We start from the raw sequence: 19,518 nt of genomic DNA, 5'->3' as shown, positions 1-19,518 counted from the left end.
GGTCATTGCTGCTAAGTAACATTGGTTTGATTCACTTCTGTCTTTCATTTCTACTTCATATTTCTTGATTATTAATTGGTATTGAACTAAATCACATTTCTTTAAAACAACTAATCAAATTTAATTGTTACTCGTATTTTCGAGGTAAACAGAAAGTTTGTTAAAATTAAAAATAAGAATTTATCAAAGTTTATCTAATATAAAGCTAAACATATACTATTTTACTATACCTAATATTTATTTTTAGTTTAATGAATTAAATATTTACTAATAAAAATATATGTATTCTCGTATTATGATTTGGATGTTATAATATAAGTTAATAGCGGAGATGGACGGGCAAGAGTATTGGGACAAATCAAATTTGGACCGTTCTGATCCATCGTCATCCTTAGTTGAAAAATAATTAGCAAGAAATAAATCCACATCACTAATTAAGTGAGTAGGTAAATCATGATTTGCAGGTGACAAAGGATAAACTAGAGGTCCTTGTGTTTTACCCAATTTTCCCTCGTTGGTCTTTGCTTTCTCCGCTGCTTTACACTGTTTCCCCCACTACTGGAACAGAACAACTGCTTCAATTCTTCCGAAAATCAGGGTTTATTGTCTGCAAATTCCAAGTTTCCAACGATTACTCCAACGCTGCACCTCGTACTTTCCCCTTCTGAAATCTAACGCCTGATGTAACTGTATTAGGGTTTCTATTTGAAATTCACTATCTCAACTAGTTTCTCACATCAAACACTATATAACCCTTTCTTCTATTCTTTAAAACCTCATCTATACATATGGCTCTTCTGCATTCTCCTACTTTCTGCTTCAGTGGAGTTTCCACTACAAGTCAAGGTTCTAGAAGTTCCCCTTCCCCTAGAAGATGCACTGTGAAACCAGCACCTTTTCTCTCCCAGTCTCTGCCCTTCTTTCCTCGATGCAAACTTCAAGGTGTTTCTTCTTTTAAATTTTACTAGTATATTCTATTTTAGTTATTTTCAGCTGTACACAGTGCAATTCAGCATATTCTCGGACTGATTTAGATATATGCGTATAGAAAATCTAAAAGGTGCTCATATTGATTTGTAAATTTGAACTGTCTTTGATTCTGTAATTGTGAACTATAACATTGCAAGGCCTGCAGTATGATCATTTCTTCTGCGTATAGAATTTGTGTTATTTTCCTGAATCTGAGCTCGATGCTCAGAACTTAAGCTCAGCTATGGAGGAAATTCTGTGAAGAACGAAGAATGTAGAAGAAAGAGAAAGTCGGTTGTATTATTTTCTGTATATGAAAAATGTATACAGTTGTCCTCTATATACAAGTAATAGCTCCACTCTTAATTAAGCCAGCTGGCATAGCTAACTAACAGTTCCACTAACTACACCTAACTATGGTTACTTCACTAACCCAAGTATGGTTACATTCAAGCTATCTACACTACTGACTCCAATACTCCCCCTCAAGCTGGAGGGTGCAAAATATTAAGAACTCCCAGCTTGCTCAACAGAAACACATGTTGTCCTTTTCCAAGTCCCTTAGTAAGCAAATCAGCCTGCTGTTCTTTAGTTCCAATGTAGTGAGTTTGCACCTTTCCTTCTTTAATCATGTCCCTTATAAAGTGACAATCAATCTCTATGTGTTTGGTCCGCTCGTGAAAAATGGGATTTGCTGCAATTTGCAAAGCAGCCTTACTATCACAGTAGATATCAACTGGTTGCTTGATGTTTACCTTTAACTCTGCAAACAATCCCAAAAGCCATGTCACTTCTGAAGTTGCTGCAACCAAACTCCTATACTCTGCTTCTGCAGAGCTCTTTGACACAGTTTGTTGCTTCTTTGATTTACAAGATATCAGGGAACCACCAAACCTCACTAAGAAGCCAGTTACTGACCTTCTTGTATTTGGGCAAACTGCCCAATCTGCATCACAGAAACACACCAGCTGATCTGCACCTTCACTACTCATTAATATCCCCATTCCTGGTTCTTGCTTCACATACTTCACTATTCTCATGGCTGCTTCCCAATGAGACATCTTTGGTGATTGCATGAATTGACTGAGTGTCTGGACTCCAAAACTTATATCTGGCCTAGTGATTGTCAAGTACAATAATTTTCCTATCAATCTTTGATAGGCTGAGACATCTGCTAATGGCTCATCTCCCTTCGATCCTGTGTATTCATCATATTCAACAGAAGTAAATTTCTGGTTGGTGTCAAGAGGAGTTGAAACTGGTTTTGCTCCTCCCAGTCCCAAATCTGAAAGCAACTGCAAGGCATACTTTCTCTGATTCAACAATATTCCTTTGTTGGATCTCAACACTTCTATTCCCAGAAAATATTTCAGCTCTCCAAGGTCTTTGGTGCAACACTTGTTTTGTCTCTTGAATCAGTTGCTCACTGCTCCCTGTGATCAGCAGATCATCTACATACACCAACACCACAACTATGTCATCTTCTCTGGTCTTGGTGAACATTGAATAATCATATAGACTCTGACAGTATCCTTCCTTCTCGCCCTTGATTACAAAGCACCACAATCTAAAACTGTCAAAAGAAATTGAACATGATTGTTGCAATTGTTCATTCCTGAATTTCACAATCATAGATGTCGTCACACGAAAATAGGTGGAGGACTTATTAAAGGCATATCTGGGGGAGAGAGAAAGTGATTTCATACCTTACTACTCCCCCCCGTCACCCTTCTAAGCTCCTTTGCCCTATGCCTTTAGTCTGCTTTGAATGATCCTTTCACTCTTCGAAGGTGAGCGAATCAGTGCTTCAGATAGTTTGATATTCCATTGTCTTGAGGCCTGTTTCAAGCCATATAGAGATTTCACTAATTTGCACACTTTTGTCTCCCCCTGTTTCCTGAAACCCTGGGGTAACTCCATGTACACTTCTTCATATAAATCTCCCTGCAAGAAAGCATTGTATACATCCATTTGAGACAAATTCCAGCCTTTTGAAGCCGCCAGTGCAATGACTGATCTAACGGTCACCATCTTTGTAACTGGTGAAAATGTCTCATGGTAATCTAATCCTTCCTTTTGACTATAGCCTTTAGCCACTAACCTTACCTTAAATCTCTCAATTTCACCATTTGCCTTGTATTTTATCTTGTATACCCACTTGGAACCAACAACATTCTTTCCATTTGGTAAATCAACTATCTCCCAAGTATTGTTTTCTTCCAATGCTTTGATTTCCTGCTTCATAGCTTCTACCCATCTGTCATCCTTTGAAGCTTCTTAGAAATTCTGTGGCTATGTGTCTAATGAGAATTTTGTTAGAAAGCTTCTATATTGTGTTGATAGGTTATCATAAGATACATAGTTTGATAGTGGATATATTGTAGTGTGTGCATGCTTCCTTGTCACATAGTCCTGATGCCACAAAGGTGGTTTTGAGGTTCTTCCTGATCTTCTCAATTCACTTTCACTATCCATTGTATTGTCTGCAGCTTGTACTTCTTGTGATATGAAATCAACAGTCTCAAGTGTCTCATGAGTGACATTGTCATTGTTTGATGCATCAGCCACAGTACCTATGGCATCAGTATCCTGGGCATCCTGAATGTTAATGTCTGCATCATGTGCATCAACAGCTTCATCATGGGCAACATCTATTGCATCATTAATCACAGTTTCCTGGTGAGCTGCATGAGCTAGTGAGTGTCTCCCCCTGGCAGGAGCTACACTAGGACCAAGAGGCAGGTGAAGAGGTGTTGTAATAGGGGTAAAAGGAGTTGGTGCAGGCTCTGACTGTGAAAAAGGAAATAAATGTTCCTTAAACACCACATCCCTACTCACAAAAAATTGTTTAGTAGTTAGATCAAGAAGTTTATAGCCCCTCTGAGATGAAGAGTACCCTAGGAAAACAGCTGCCCTGGATCTTGCCCCAAACTTATCATTTTTCACAAGGTTGGTGGCATAACAGAGGCACCCAAAACCCTCAGATGATCAACGGATGGTGGCTTTCTATATAATAGTTCATATGGTGTCTTCCCTTGTAAAACTTCACTGGGCATTCTATTGATCAAGTAAACAGCTCCTTCTACACATTCACCCCAATATCTAGCTGGTATGCAAGCCTGAAACTTTAATGCTCTAGCTATGTCCAATATGTGCCTATGTTTTCTTTCTACGATGCCATTTTGTTGTGGAGTGTATACACAATTACTTTGATGTAATATCCCATAGGAGTCAAGCAGTGCATTACAATGTTGATTAAAGAATGTTGTCCCATTGTCTGTCCTAATTAACTTTAGGACTGTAGCAAACTGAGTTTTAACAAAAGAAAGGAAATGCTTCAACGCAACAATCACATCACTTTTCAGCTGCAATAGATATATCCATGTAAACCTTGTATTGTCATCTACAACAGTAAGAAAGAAATGCTTCCTGTCATGAGTAGGGGTTCTATAGGGACCCCATACATCCATATGCACTAGTTCCAATGGTTTCTCACTTCTAGAGTTACTAATAGGAAACATAAGTCTACTTTGCTTTGCTAATGGACAAATAGGATAATCCTTATTTATGGAAACATCTAACATCTTATTTTTTAAAAACTGCATATTCTTCATGGTATTGACTGAAGCATGCCCAAATCTTCTATGCCAAAGATTGCTATCTGCCTCTTTCTTTGAACAACAATGTTTGCTTTTGAACTTGCTATCTCTTTTCGAGTTCTTTTCTGTTTCACAATGTATAGGCCACCTTTTTCTCTACCAATCCCCCTCACCCTGCCATTGTAAAGATCCTGGAGCACACAAAAATCAGGAAAGAAATTGACAGAGCAAGAGAGTGCCTTGGTTAATTTTGACACAGACAACAAGTTGAACTTGAAGTCTGGGGCATATAATACCTGATCCACCTGCATTTTGTCTAAGAAATTTGCTATTCCCATATGAGTTATTTTAGCCTTTTCTCCATTAGGCAAATTCACTTGATCCTTGTTAAACGAGTCTAACTTAGTGTGAGTTCTAAGCATATTTAAATATGCAGTAATATGATGTGAAGCACCTGAATCTATGATCCGTTCTCCAGAACACACATCAGCCATTAAACATGTCGTGATACCTGTCATGTTTGCTTGTGGATTAGTGGTTTCCTTGTTCAGCATCCCCAGAATCTGCTTGTATTGATCCTCTGTAAAGTAGGAACCAAACTTTGGTGGCTCAGAACTGTTTCCTCCATCCATTCACTCTGGCCTTTTGTCCAATTCAGCATTTCTAGTCATACTGTTAGCTGCGTACTTCTTCTTTCCCTTGAAGTCACTTGGGTAACCATTCAATTTGTAGCAATTTTCCTTCAAATGACCTTTCATATTGCAATAGTCACATTGCATAAAATGTTTTTTTCCTCTGTAAGGTTGTCCTCGACCAACCTGCATAGCCATTGGATCTGCCTTCCCTGTCAGTGCTGGAAACAGATTGGATCTTTGACTTTCATCCTCGATAATCATAGCATATGCCTGATTCAAGGTAGGTTCAACAGTCTTCATAAGAATCTGCCTTCGTGCCTGCTCATATGACTCATTAAGTCCACTAAGGAATTGAAGTAACCTCTGACGATGCAAATGCTCAATGTAATCTCTCGATTTTGGGCAGTCACAGCCTGGTGAAGGCACTAGGGCATCATACTCTGCCCATAACTCCTTCAATTTGGTGAAATATGCTGCAACTGAATCAGTTCCTTGTGAAATTGTGGCAATCTCTCTGTGTAACTGAAAGATACGCACTCGATTCACCTTATCAAAACGCTCCTGGATATCTTTCCAAACTAGATGGGCATTCGATGCATAAACAATCCCGCTAAGAAGATTTGACGACACTGTGTTCATGATCCAAGATAAGACAATCGCATTGCAAGTTTCCCAATTTTCATGCAATTCAGCCTTAAATCGATCCTTTGTGCAAGTACCAGTCACAAACCCTAATTTTTTCTTAGCTTGAAGGGCAATTCGCATCGTTCTGTGCCTAAGACCGTAATTTTCAGATCCTGTGAGCTTCACCGGAATCAAAATCGAGCCAGGAGTGTCAGAAGGATGTACGAAGAGTGGATGAGTGTGATCAATTTTTTCTTCTTTCTCATCTCCCATTGTTGAACAAAAAAAAATTGACCTTGAAAGAGGAAAAACTAGATCTGAAATATGTGGAATTGCACAACGAGCGTGTGACCCAGTCGTTACTGCTCTGATACCATGTTATTTTCCTGAATCTGAGCTCGATGCTTAGAACTTAAGCTCAGCTATGGAGGAAATTCTGTGAAGAACGAAGAATGTAGAAGAAAGAGAAAGTCGGTTGTATTATTTTCTGTATATGAAAATGAATACAGTTGTCCTCTATATACAAGTAATAGCTCCACTCTTAATTAAGCCAGCTGGCATAACTAACTAACAATTCCACTAACTACACCTAACTGTGGTTACTTCACTAACTAAGTATGGTTACATTCAAGCTATCTACACTACTGACTCCAATAATTTGCTACCTACTTTTTGTATTTATGCTTTTTTCTTCTACAATTATTACTTAAGGAAGAGCATTGCCTAGCGACAATGGGCCTTTGGAGAAGGATGAATCTTCACTTGTTGTGTGCTTTGGAGAAATGCTCATTGATTTTGTTCCAACCACAAGTGGGCTGTCATTAGCTGAAGCACCTGCATTTAAAAAGGCTCCTGGTGGTGCTCCAGCTAATGTTGCTGTTGGCATTTCTCGTCTTGGTGGTTCCTCAGCTTTCATTGGGAAGGTATAACATTTGCTTACGTTTTTTATAGTCTTTCTGAACTCGATCTGCTAAACATAGGTTTGAATAATTGTAATGGTAGATAGATTTTCTCCGTTCAACAAGTGTACAGGAACCTAGCTTCTTTATCAAGTATGTTTTGGATTTGACATCTGGCTAATTATTGTTGACTATCTATTTTTTCTTCTTCCTAAGCAGCATTCCAGGCTGCTGGAGTAACTGTTTGTTATTGTTTTGTTGTCTCTATTCAAACATATGTCAATTTCTGTTTCCTAGAAACATTTTAAGTCACCAAGTGGCTTTAGGAGCTCCAAGACTATTCACAACATTGGAACTATCAATCTATAATACATTCTTGATATTGCATTACATCTAATGTAAGGCTCGGCTACACTTGCTGAGGAAACACTAATTGCTCCAAAGTACCATGGTGATTTGGCGTGATACGCATGTTAACTACCTTCTTTAATGTACTGATATCAAAGCTGATATGATACAACTTAGCATATAGCATTAGCAAGGAACGTCTTTTTCCTCATCCGAGACTCACTATTCTGAACTAATGCATACGAATTATGGAATTAGAAAACTCATCTTCCTATCCACCAGAGTCATCTTCCTTCCTGCCCTGTAGAATTTTGATAATTTGATTGATTGTTGAGGATTCATTCTATATACCGCATCAAGTAAGCTCCTTCATTTGTTTCCTTTGCTTCTTTGAGAACATAAATTCAGATAACATATGTGAAAATGAAAATAATCTATCAAAAAAATATGTGAAACAGAAATCAATTAGGAAAAAAACCCATAGAAGTATTTTATGATATATTCTTGTAATCCTGTGCAGGTTGGTGAAGACGAATTTGGTTACATGCTTGCTGATATTTTGAAGGAGAACAACGTCAATAATGATGGAATGCGCTTTGATCCAGGTGCTCGTACTGCTTTAGCCTTTGTAACACTGAGAAAGGATGGAGAGCGTGAATTCATGTTCTATCGTAACCCGAGTGCTGATATGTTGCTCCAAGAGGATGAACTTGATTTGGAGTTGATCAGGAAGGTATATGAAAGTTCTTTTATCCTCGAAATAGAAGTATTTCAAAGTTTCATAATAGCGAGTGAAAATTAAGATCATAATTTTTTATGAGACCACACAAAGAGTTATTAGTTTTGTTACTTACATGTTCCAATTATAAAAATATATGTACTGGTCCTCTTTGTTACCTCTCTTAAGAATGACTTTTTTCTTATTTATATGTGACTATTTATTATTAAAAACCTTATATAGTTCATGGTTTGGTTCTAAGAGTACCTTACAGTCCAGATCTTCAGATATTTTTAAAACCATCTTATTTGAGAAGTATGTAAGCAACTATGCTGTCTGGAAAGCATGTTTCTCTACAAATCAGCCATTCTTTAGCTTTCCTTATTGCACAGTTTCATTGTTGATGCTTTACATCCCTTCTGCTATTTCTGGTAGACCCTTAGTACTATGTTATATTTGGATAGTCCACTTGATATGATACCCGATGATTCCTATACCCTTTGGCAGGCAAAAATATTTCATTACGGCTCCATAAGTCTGATTACAGAGCCATGCAGATCAGCCCATATCGCAGCTACAAGAGCTGCAAAGGATGCTGGTGTAATCTTGTCCTATGATCCAAACTTGAGGCTTCCACTGTGGCCATCTGCGGAAAGTGCTAGAGAAGGAATCCTTAGCATATGGGAAACTGCTGATATAATTAAGGTACTTGTTTTCAGGTGTCCAATGTAAAGTAATAAATATGCAGTATAATTAGTCTTGCAAGAGAGTCGGACTTAAAAATTTGAACTTTCAAATGAACTGTACATCTGATGTTTCAGCTGCTTATTATCACCAGATAAGTGAAGAAGAGATTTCATTTTTGACACAAGGAGAAGATCCTTACGATGATAATGTTGTTCGGAAGTTGTACCATCCAAATCTCAAGTTACTTCTCGTCACAGAAGGCCCAGAAGGTTGCCGATATTACACCAAGGTAAGCTTCTTACTGCATTCTACTCTACAGTCTACACGATTCAATCCGTGTAAGCAAATGATGTTGTAACCCTTTATCAAAAAGTTATTAAATCTCTGTATTCGATCCTTATATCTTAATATATAATATCCATTTTGTTGAATCTTACCTTTTTAAACTATTTGGGAGTACAGCATTTATAAATTGTACAATCTGCCACTGGGTTATCGAGAAGTGCGCACATAGATGATGTGCCCTTTATAAATGCTATCCAGCCAATCCTTAGCTTAATAAAATATTATTGATTTCTGTTAAAGTTGATTCACCTGTTGCTTGAAAATGTGACATCAAAATTAATTCATTGCAAAGGACCATAATCCATTGCTCTGTGATTTGTGTCAAAATAATACTATTAAGAATCCCTTATCCTGTGAAGCTGATATCAAAAGATCCTTTGTTCTGTTTCTTTTCGTGAGCCATGATCTGAAACAGTATCAATGATATTTTTTCTATTTTCTAGGAAACATCATTAGAGGTTGTCTGAGTCTTATCGGTCTCCGTCAAGCTGGTTCATTTTTGTTAGTTTGTTCCTGCTCAAGTGGCGCATAAACTGCATGGAGGGAGGTTTAAAAGTATTACTCCCTCTGTTTCAATTTTATGTGAACCTTACTTTTTAGTCCGTGCCAAAAAGAATGGCGTATTTCCGTTTTTGGAAACAGTTTACCTTTATGCAATGATTTATAGCCACACAAAGTATATGTGCCTCATTTTACACTACAAGTTCAAAAGTCTTTTCTTTTTTCTTGAACTCCGTGCCCAGTCAAATAGGTTCACATAAATTGAAACGGAGGGAGTAGAATTTTGTGCATCTTTAGGCCAAACTTCTAAATCAGTTACGACGCTAATAATTGTATACCTACAGATTTGCTAGTTATCCACTATATATGAAAGATAGGAAAAATAATTCTCTGAAGTTGCTTGAATAATGCAAAACAGGATTTCAGTGGGCGAGTTAAGGGTCTAAAGGTGGATGCTGTAGATACCACTGGCGCTGGAGATGCTTTTGTTGCTGGAATATTGTCACAGCTAGCACCTAATGTCTCACTGCTCCAGGTAAGGCTTTTTGTATTGAATCTGATAATGAGCTGTAGTTCTGTTATTCCACTATACTGGCATTCTGCTGGCCACTATTTTACATTCTTCACTGTCTGTGATTTTTCATACCATGTTACCTAATGAGCAAAAAGATTTTGATGCTGTTTCTTGTTTGTGCACTTGATGAGTATCTTCAGTATAATAACATTGAAGTACATTTATGATTTAATTGTAGTGTGGATATTCTACTGTGTAATTAAAACCACTTGTTAACTAGTAGCCTAAATAATTAACTCGCATATGCAATCCAGTGATACAAGGCAGCTGAAAAATCACAATATGGACAATCACGTTTTGCAAGTAAAAACTTGCACTTGATGAAGCTTGAATGCTACTAAAACTATGCCACATCCTTGTTCTTGCTGCAGCCACTTTATGAAACAAATAGTGAAAAGGCTGAAACTAATTTGGATTCCCCAAATTCTACCTGCCTTTCCTTCTGGAGTTGCACATTATTCTTAAAGTACGATGCACGTGTCCTCTATAATGCTAATTGTGAATCTGAATTTCTTAGGATGAGGACAAACTTCGAGATGCCCTTTGTTTTGCTAATGCTTGTGGTGCATTGACTGTGATGGAGAGAGGAGCAATTCCAGCTTTGCCAACAAGAGAAGTTGTGTTGAATTCCTTGCTCAAGTCAGTTTCATAATATCATCCGACCTATTGTTCAGTTGTCATTTAAAGGCTTGCGAAGTTGTGCCATCTGTTCTCCTTCATAAATTCTTGTAGGGCAAAAAAATCATTTATTGAGTTGTTCTAGAAGAAGAGTGTTGACAGAAACCTGGAAACAGTCAAAAAAAATCTGTAGTAATAATTTATAACGAATATGTGGATGCTCATAACCGCATTATTAATCGCGTGTATTACCAGGGTTGAAAGTCATGAGGATAATGCATGGGTTTCTGATTCACTTTCATCAGCAAATCTGAATTGTTGTCTGTCAATTGTTTTTGATTAGCATTGACATTTTGCTAGTCATATTCAGATACACTTCCGTATCATTCTCAAACCTGTATTGTTTTGTCTGTCAACAGTGTATGATTAGCATAGACAGTTTGGTTGTTATCCTATTTCTGATATATGAAAATCAGCTGATTTTGCTTCGTGGTACATCACGGAGATCCTAGGATTGTATATGTTTGTAAATGCATTACATACATTAAACAGATACCTGAGAATTTTATATTTTTGGACGTCAAATGTCCAAATTTTGTCCCTATGCATTGTTATTTAGAAATATATAAGACTAGCTTATCATTAAAAGAAAAAAAGAGTATACAAGATAATATGCTCCGTTTTCACAACACGAAATTGCATGTTGATAAAGTTCTAATAATGATTTTTTGGGTCTTACCCTGGTGAATCTTGTGACCTCACAAATTATTTGTCACTCTCGGACAAGCATCTAAGCTAATTTTTGGTTTCAAATCTTTAATAATTGACGTCTAAATATTTATTTTGTAAAGAAAGATTTATTTTTCTCATCTGAAAAAAAGTTATAAATCAAACATACTGAAATTAAAAATACTGTTGACGGCTGTTGGTTGTTATTTTCTATGGGACAATAATACATCTGACCTACCATTAATCAAGTGCTATTATGCAATAACAATTCATAGGATCCCATAAGATTGTTAATAAATACTTAATAAATAGGGATATGTTTCATATTTGGTTAACTTTTTCTTTTCCATCTTTCAACTATTTTTTCTTTTTCCCAATTGTACGCAATTTTGAGGCGTCAAAATGTTGTCATTGTCTGTTTTGGGAGTCACGTTTATCTCCTTCCACAAAGCATAAACAAACAGATTAGTTGTTGCAAAGTTTTTTAGAACCATAAAATTACACAAAGCCCGTGTCCTAAGGCTAAGGGTGACCATATATGCTTGGATGAAGACCTCTTTATAACCCAAATTGGAACTCATTTTTCGGATCTCTGTGTCCAAAATCAAACTCTCAAAGAAAACCAACTTTGCCTGTGTTGTAACCATCACAAAAAAAGGCAAAAAAAAAAAAAAAAAATAAAAAAAAAAAATAAACAAACAAACCAAAGAATGGCTGAAGATCCACAAGACATAGCTGATCGCGAACGAATTTTTAAGCGTTTTGATTTAAATGGTGATGGCAAAATCTCTTCAGCAGAACTTGGAGAAACCTTGAAAATGTTAGGCTCTGTAACTTCTGAAGAAGTCCAACATATGATGGCTGAACTTGACACTGATGGGGATGGCTTTATTTCTTATGAAGAATTCGAAGAATTTGCTCGAGCCAATAGAGGTTTGATTAAGGATGTTGCTAAAGTATTCTAGCTTTCTTGATGCACACGCCTTACCATTAGAAGCGGATTTAGGGTGTGTTTTACAAGTTTAACTACATTCATTACTTTCAGCTCGAACTATGTATACATATGCATAAAATTTTAAAATGTATGCATATAATAAGATTATACTCATTTTGAACCTATTAATTCTAAATTCTGGATTCGCCTCTACAATTGCTATGATTGAATATTCTTCCTACATTTTGATATATGTCACTTTCAAAAATGTCTTGGCTTTTCCTTTTCTTGTTTCCCTTGGAGAAAACCGTTAACTTAGTTAAACTGTATAACTACCTCATATTCCTTACATCATTGTTGAGGTGGATTGCGTGTATATCTTTTTTTTTTTTTGGGTTCTAAATTATTTGGTTGGTTCTAAATGTTTGGTTTAAATAAAATTTATAAATTTAGGCAACGTGGGTCAACAACATTGAACTACAAGTTTTTCTGCCCTGTATTATGACAAGATATTTCATTATTTGGGTCCTATGTGAGAGTTTAGCTGTCGTTACTTAGCAAATCACAAATAATGTAAAGGTGACCTAATTTTATTCATTGTTCGTGGCATAATGGTTGTACTTTCTGAACCATGTCTTTTCTTAAATACCTAATACTGTAATGGATTGATCAACTTTTGTTTTATTAATAAACACCATCAATAGGAAAAAAGAATGGCACGAAGAGAACATGTTGTCAACTTCCTATACATTAAAAACCCAATAAGAGTTGTGTTCAACAAATTTACTAACTAATTAAATTTAAATTTGGTGGCCTACTGTAGATTGTCATAAACTACTCCGATTAATTTAGCGTTGACAAATAGGGCAACGGTCTCGGTCACCGGAAAGAAAAAGGTTTAATTGACTGGAATTACTAAGTGGGCGTTTGGACATAAGAATTATAAAATTCCGAAAAAAGTAAAAAAAAATTTAAAGTGAAAATGGTATTTGAAATTAGAGTTGTATTTGGACGTGAACACAATTTTGGGTTGTTTTTGAATTTTTGTGAGTGATCTGAAGTGAAAATTTTGAAAAACAGTTTTTTGGAGATTTTCAAATTCTCGAAAAATTCCGAAATTCATCTTCAAGTGAAAATTAAAAATATTATGGCCAAACACTAATTTCAAAAAAAAAATAAAAAATTCAGAAAAAAGTGAAAAAAAATAATGGCCAAAGTAGATAAGAAAAACTGAGAAATCTCAAAGCAAAAAGGCCATTCTTTTTACCCTTGCTTCACCAAACTAGAGGCCAAAGCAAGCAACTTCACGATACAAAACTAGCTAAAACACAGTACATTTAAACAACCAATGAAAGTCTTAACTTACAATCATGGAAAGAAGTAAAATCATGCCAGAAAACAATTCACAACCTTCTTTATGATATCATACAAAACAGAACCTGCCATATTTTTCCCACCAAAACAAGGGACAAATATATACAAACAGTGTATTCTTCAATCAGACCACCGCTTTCTCTATCTACAAGTTAACTGAGCTTAGCCTTATCAGTTGTCACACTATAATCTCCCATTTCAAGTAGAATGGGGTGAGGAAAAAGAGGGAAAAAAAGAAAAGAAAAAATCAAATTCATTGTTTTCATGTCAACGACAATAAAAATCATCATCCTCGAAGTCAGGAACTCCTAACATTGCCAAGGCCAAGTGACTCTTCATTTCACTTTTTGTCCGCTGCAATTGGGGATAACACTCAATCATACAACTATTACTGCGTGAAATAGACTTCTTTCTGAACGTGGAACGAGGTTCTGTGCCTCTCAATATGGCAAAGATCTCGTCCATATTGGACCTTCGAGACTCTTCACTGTGTATGCATGCAGCTGCTGCTTGGGTCATCCGAGCTATTTGTTGTAGATTCTTTTGAGGGAATTTGAGTCTTGGATCAAGAAACTTTTCAAGAGCTCCTTGCTGCATTAGAGGCTTTGCCTGAAAACAACAAAGAAGACGATTTTAATGTCCAAATTTTGTCAAAAAGAACAAAAGAGGGTCTAAATTGTTATGCAGCCAATCATGGTAATAACACAAGGATAGATGGTCCAAATCATTGCCAAATTTTGATACCTAGAGTCTTATCATCGTCAATGTATTGAATCTGATTAGCGCACTGACTCATGTATGAACTGGTCAAATTGATTGTAATTGTCTAATATATATATATAGTAGAGCCACCAATCAGTATGATCAAGCATAATACTTTTATAAAGCTCAACACAAGGTTTCCATGCTTCTTTCAAAATGTCATCAATCATAGGATGTCTCAGTTGTGCATCAGAGCTTGAACAGCCTACCAATAGAACAACAACAACAACAACAACAACAACAACAAACCCGGCGAGAATCCCACAAGTGGGGTCTGGGGAGGGTGGAGAAGGTAGGATGTACGCACACCTTACCCCTACCTTTGTGAAGGTAGAAAGGATGTTTCCGATAGACCCTCGGCACAAAGAACAATATAACATGACACTCTATTCTAAAGACCATATTTTCTTTGCGACAGTGACTATTTAGAACAAAAAATCTCTAAACATCTGCAAACTGAAAGTGCCATTTAAAATCAAATAGAAGAAAGGAAAAGAGACAGGTTGTCACACATTACTGGCTTTATAAAAAAATTCACACTAAAGACATCCTTGGCAGAAATTATGGTGGATAATTTGTATTCTTGCATTAACAGATACCAACAAATGGAGCCGGACTGATTTAACTATCCAAAATAAAGATAAGCGAGGACAGCTTGGAAGAAATTAAAGCAAGAACCTACCCACAACACCAAGTTTTCTTCTCCTGGTCCCCTTTTCGCTTCAATTGGCTTCCTTCCGGTTAGCAGCTCCAGGAGGACAACTCCAAAGGCATAAACATCAGTTTTATCTGATATTTTACCGTGCTGAAAATATTCAGGAGCTAAATACCTGCAAATGTAATTCAAATATCATAAATATAGGGATGTTCTTTACTGCCAAGCAACGCGGGGACCTTATTCATAGTCATGCCTAAGAGTTATCAAGATAGAAATTAATACCCGAATGTTCCTTTAACTGTTCTACAAAGGAAAGGTACAGAAGGTGAAGGAGTCCATGTAGCTAAGCCAAAGTCACACAACTGCATAAGTCAACATAAGGATTAAATTACAGAATCGACCAGAAGAACAACAACCAATTTGAGCTGTTAAATATGAATGTTCTTTTCATTACCTTGGGTATTTTCTTGGATGAAAGAAGAATGTTGGAGGGCTTAATGTCCCTATGAACAACACACCTCTCAGTTCCATAATGCAAATACCCTATTGACTCTGCTATGCCTACGGCCACCTTATACCGCGTAGACCATGGAAGTGCTGGACCGCCTTTCACTCCCCTCTTCTTCTCTGTGAATCAAACTCTATCTTAGTCTCAAGCAAATTGTATTCTCATTGAAATGAAAAGAAAGCCAAGTATTCTTACCATGTAAATACCGTTCTAAACTTCCACCAGATACATACTTGTAGACCAAAAAGAAACCCTCCTCTGGATCAATGCAAAAACCAACCAAAGGAACAATGTATGGGTTATGAAGAGAACTAGCAATCATCAATTCCCTACAGAATGCCTTTGGAGATTCCTTATCTTCCCTATCTAACCTCTTTATAGCAACACTTGTCCTCATAAATCCCAATCTTCCTCTAAAAACATAGCTCAATGCTCCTCTTCCCAAAACTCTACCTACCCAATTCAAGAAAACAAAAACAACAAATCAACATCACATAAATTCAAAGTAAAGAAGGGTTAAAATTTGAACATAAACCAATTGAGTACCTTTAGAAAAATAGCGAGTAGCAGAAGCAATCTCAGCATAGGTGAACCTAATTAAAGAACGAGTCACAGGAGAAATACTCCTCTCAAGTGATTGAATTTTCCTCCATTTTAGCTCTCTGGAAAGTGGATCAGTCAACCCATTATCCAAATTCACCATCAAAACAGTAGCAGAGGAACATCTATTCATATTCATAGACTCAAGCTCAACCTGAGAACAAAAGCTGAACCTAAAAGAGGAGTGAAGTGAATGTGGCTCAGCATTAATTAATTCAGTACCACAAGCTCCTGTTTCAGCAAGTAACCAAGCTTTATTATGCTCCAAACTGCTGCTAACACTACCTTTATCCTTATCACCGTTATCCTTGCCGGAAGTTCGCCGCCGGCAAGTCGGAATAAAACAGGCCAACCCAAAATCCCAAATCATTCTGTAAATTAAGGATTTGATTTTTAACTCATCATACACACTATAGTTGTTATCAGTATCAGTACTGGCTAAAGGTTGAGTCTTTGAGCTGTAAAAAGGCTCCGCAGAGTTAGTACAACTATTTTGAAGAAACCCCATTTTGAGAACGGATCTTGAAAAGCTACACAGAAATCGACAAACCCAAGAAAGAAAAAGAAAGAATAAAGAAAAGTTAACAACTTTGCTTGTAGGAGAGGATAGAGTTACCTTACTCGAATATATAATGAAAAGTATGAAAAAGTGTGAAAGATGGTACCTTACAACTAAAATAAGACCGACCCAGGTTTTATTTTTACGTGGAAACAGTTAATGGCATGATTATTATTATACTAAGAAGAAGAAAAATGTGAATTGTGATAAATGCAAGATTCTTGGTGTTAAGGTTTAACAAGACAAGTAAAAGATGCCTTCTTTCATAATAATAATGTAGGAAGGAACTTTTCTTTTATTGGGGGGATTTTGGATAAGTTTTAAACAAAGTAGGAAAAGATTTGTTAGGCGGTATGATGAGAGGGAAAAGGGCAAGTTAGGGGTTAATTTGGTGTTGGAGTATTAATTATAGTGCAATAATTAGTAGGAAAATGGGACAAAATGATGAATGTAGTAGTTTGGTGACCTTCTCATCCCCCCAACTACCATTCTTGACAGCAGAGCTCCCTTTTGTCATTCCACTTCTTTAAGGCTTTAACATTCTTTAGCTATGGCAATTTGGATCTCTTTAATTCTCAAATCCAATAATACTACTTTCGTTCCATTTTAACTATTGTTTTAGCTCTTTTACATCCATTGAAATATATATATATATATATATATATATATATATATATAAAGTATAGTTTATTAAGTTACCCAAATTAAATGCTTTTTGAGAATTAGTAATATTAAAAAGAACTAATACTTCTTTAATATTAAGGGTATAGTCGAAAACAAGTTAAAAATTTAGTCTTGAAATATTAAAGTGATTGTTATTTTGGACAATTTTTTTGAACTAAATCGATAGTTAAAATGGAGCGGAGGGAGTCGCAGTTTTTATTGTACAATAATAGCTTTAGCTTTGGAATCCCTCTGGTGGATGTAAGGCTTGGTTAAGTATATCAGAGTATTATTATATTTTTGTCAAAAATTTGTACATGTGACTAAGAAACTTTTAGAAATTAAACTAAAACAATTTTGTCAAAAGAATATGTACGTAAATATACCTAGATAACAAGATCATGGTAAAATTTGTCTGTTTATGTTAACTGGCGTTACGTTTGGGTTCAAATTTGGGGTTGAAAAAGAGGTTTGGATTAAACCCAGTTATTCTCAGTATTCTTTAAGAATCTAAGTGAATTAAAAACAAATCTTGCATTTAACTAATGCCGACAATCCGTATAAACCTAAATTTTATTATCTATGAATCTTGACATAAAAAACAAGGGACAAAAAAGGGAATGAGAGCGGGAAGGTCAATTGAAACATCATATTCATGAATATTGCTAAAACATTGCTAATGATGTGTCGCTTATTTCGAATAATAGCATATGATACGAGATCTTTAGGTGGCATAATCATAGTTACTTTAGGTTATATAGGGTCTTTAACGATGATACATGCTCCTCCCATGTCAACAAATTAAGTAATTAGGTGATCATGCAATGAATTTCATATTATTGAATAATCAATTTTTTTTTTTTTTAATGATGGTGGTGTTTTGATCAACTTGTTATCACAGGTATCGACTAACTCTAATTACTAAAACTTAGGTAGGTGAAAAAAATTAATTTCTCATGATTGTTGTATGGATCAAAATCTGACCAAGGGAATCTTGTCCAAGGAGGATTGCTAAGAGCCGATTAGGCCGAGGTCGTGCTCAAGATGGAAGGAACCTATTGGCGAGCTGAGTAGCCGGGATCGAGGTCGAGTATTCAGATCGGCTATAACGGTTAGTTTAGTAGTAAGATATTTTAGGGGAATATACAGAATATTCTTTGCACTTATACTTTTAGTTAGATAGGGGATATGTCTCATATAAAGGGGAATAGAGAGAGAAGAATGGTGTATGTAATATTCTATATGATAAGCGCTCTCATGAAAAGTTGACTCAAGTAAATTACAAATATTGTCTTTCCATAAATATTCGATTTGTTGTCCATCTCATACTTTCTCGCATCAGATCTGAAAAAGCCTCATGTATTCCCACGTTTGTTTGTCTTACATCATTGTTAGAGAGAAGAATCATCCACCTCACTAAATATTTGGGTGAATCATTCTCTCTATTTACATTCATTGTCATTTATTATATTTATTGCTCATCATTACCCTACCACATACTTGTAACTTTGCCATCTAATACCCATTGCATTAAATTGGTTCAAATGCAATTCTACGTTATTTGTGTATCCGATTTCAGATTTAGGATTTGTTATGTTTAACTAGGATTTACCCACTACTTTCTGATTTAATTAATTTAACAAAAAGGCTTACAACTTTTTGGTCAAACATTTGGCGTCGTTTGTGAGGAATTTTCTAGTTAAAATTTTAGTTTCTTCTAGATCTAAAATAAAAACTTTGCAAAGACCCTATACTTCTTTGTTTGCACAAATCCAACATGGCAAACAACGGAGAGGAAAAGAGGAAGGCGATAACCGACCTCACCACTAACCTTCTCCATACCATCAATGAAATGGATGAAATGGAGGGCGAATATATAACACCAAACGCCTCTCACAAACGAAACAACATGCCTCCACCTCACGGAAGCATCACGACCTCGCATGGTAAGGGGGCCTCTACATCCACGACAGAGGAGGCACCACTAGCAGTGACAAAGCTACTTGAGGCATGGTTGACAAACACGCTAACTGGCTTCCTCGACAAGCCCGCTTGGAGGTTGAGTAGAGAAGAGGCAAGGGACGACGTTACATCGAAAACTGATATGCCCTTACTCACAATGTTAGTGATGCAGGCAATGACATCCTCACAGCCATTTTGAGGAAAATGGAGGAGATGGAGAATGAGAACAAAATGCTACGCAACCAAATGAAA

The 19,518-nt window shown here is 36.3% G+C and overlaps 2 protein-coding genes across 2 annotated transcripts; one reads left to right on the top strand and one right to left on the bottom strand.

Moving 5' to 3' along the window:
• The first annotated feature begins 462 nt into the window (after positions 1-462).
• On the top strand, positions 463-11,012 carry LOC104222237 (probable fructokinase-6, chloroplastic). Its single transcript, XM_009773447.2, has 7 exons — positions 463-942; positions 6,539-6,750; positions 7,595-7,807; positions 8,300-8,497; positions 8,631-8,768; positions 9,744-9,860; positions 10,417-11,012. Exons 1-7 carry the CDS (start codon positions 789-791, stop codon positions 10,549-10,551), a joined length of 1,167 nt encoding a protein of 388 aa, XP_009771749.1. The 5' UTR covers positions 463-788; the 3' UTR covers positions 10,552-11,012.
• Positions 11,013-13,569: 2,557 nt separating this feature from the next.
• Positions 13,570-16,782, bottom strand: LOC104222239 (pto-interacting protein 1). Its single transcript, XM_009773450.2, has 6 exons — positions 16,029-16,782; positions 15,678-15,935; positions 15,429-15,601; positions 15,257-15,336; positions 14,999-15,146; positions 13,570-14,163 (listed from the first exon to the last, which is right to left on the bottom strand). Exons 1-6 carry the CDS (start codon positions 16,588-16,590, stop codon positions 13,822-13,824), a joined length of 1,563 nt encoding a protein of 520 aa, XP_009771752.1. The 5' UTR covers positions 16,591-16,782; the 3' UTR covers positions 13,570-13,821.
• Between the last annotated feature and the right edge of the window lie 2,736 nt (positions 16,783-19,518).

Source organism: Nicotiana sylvestris, chromosome 2 (assembly GCF_000393655.2).
Source record: "Nicotiana sylvestris chromosome 2, ASM39365v2, whole genome shotgun sequence".
Classification (NCBI taxonomy): domain Eukaryota; kingdom Viridiplantae; phylum Streptophyta; class Magnoliopsida; order Solanales; family Solanaceae; genus Nicotiana; species Nicotiana sylvestris.
This window is presented reverse-complemented; position numbering and strand designations above follow the sequence as displayed.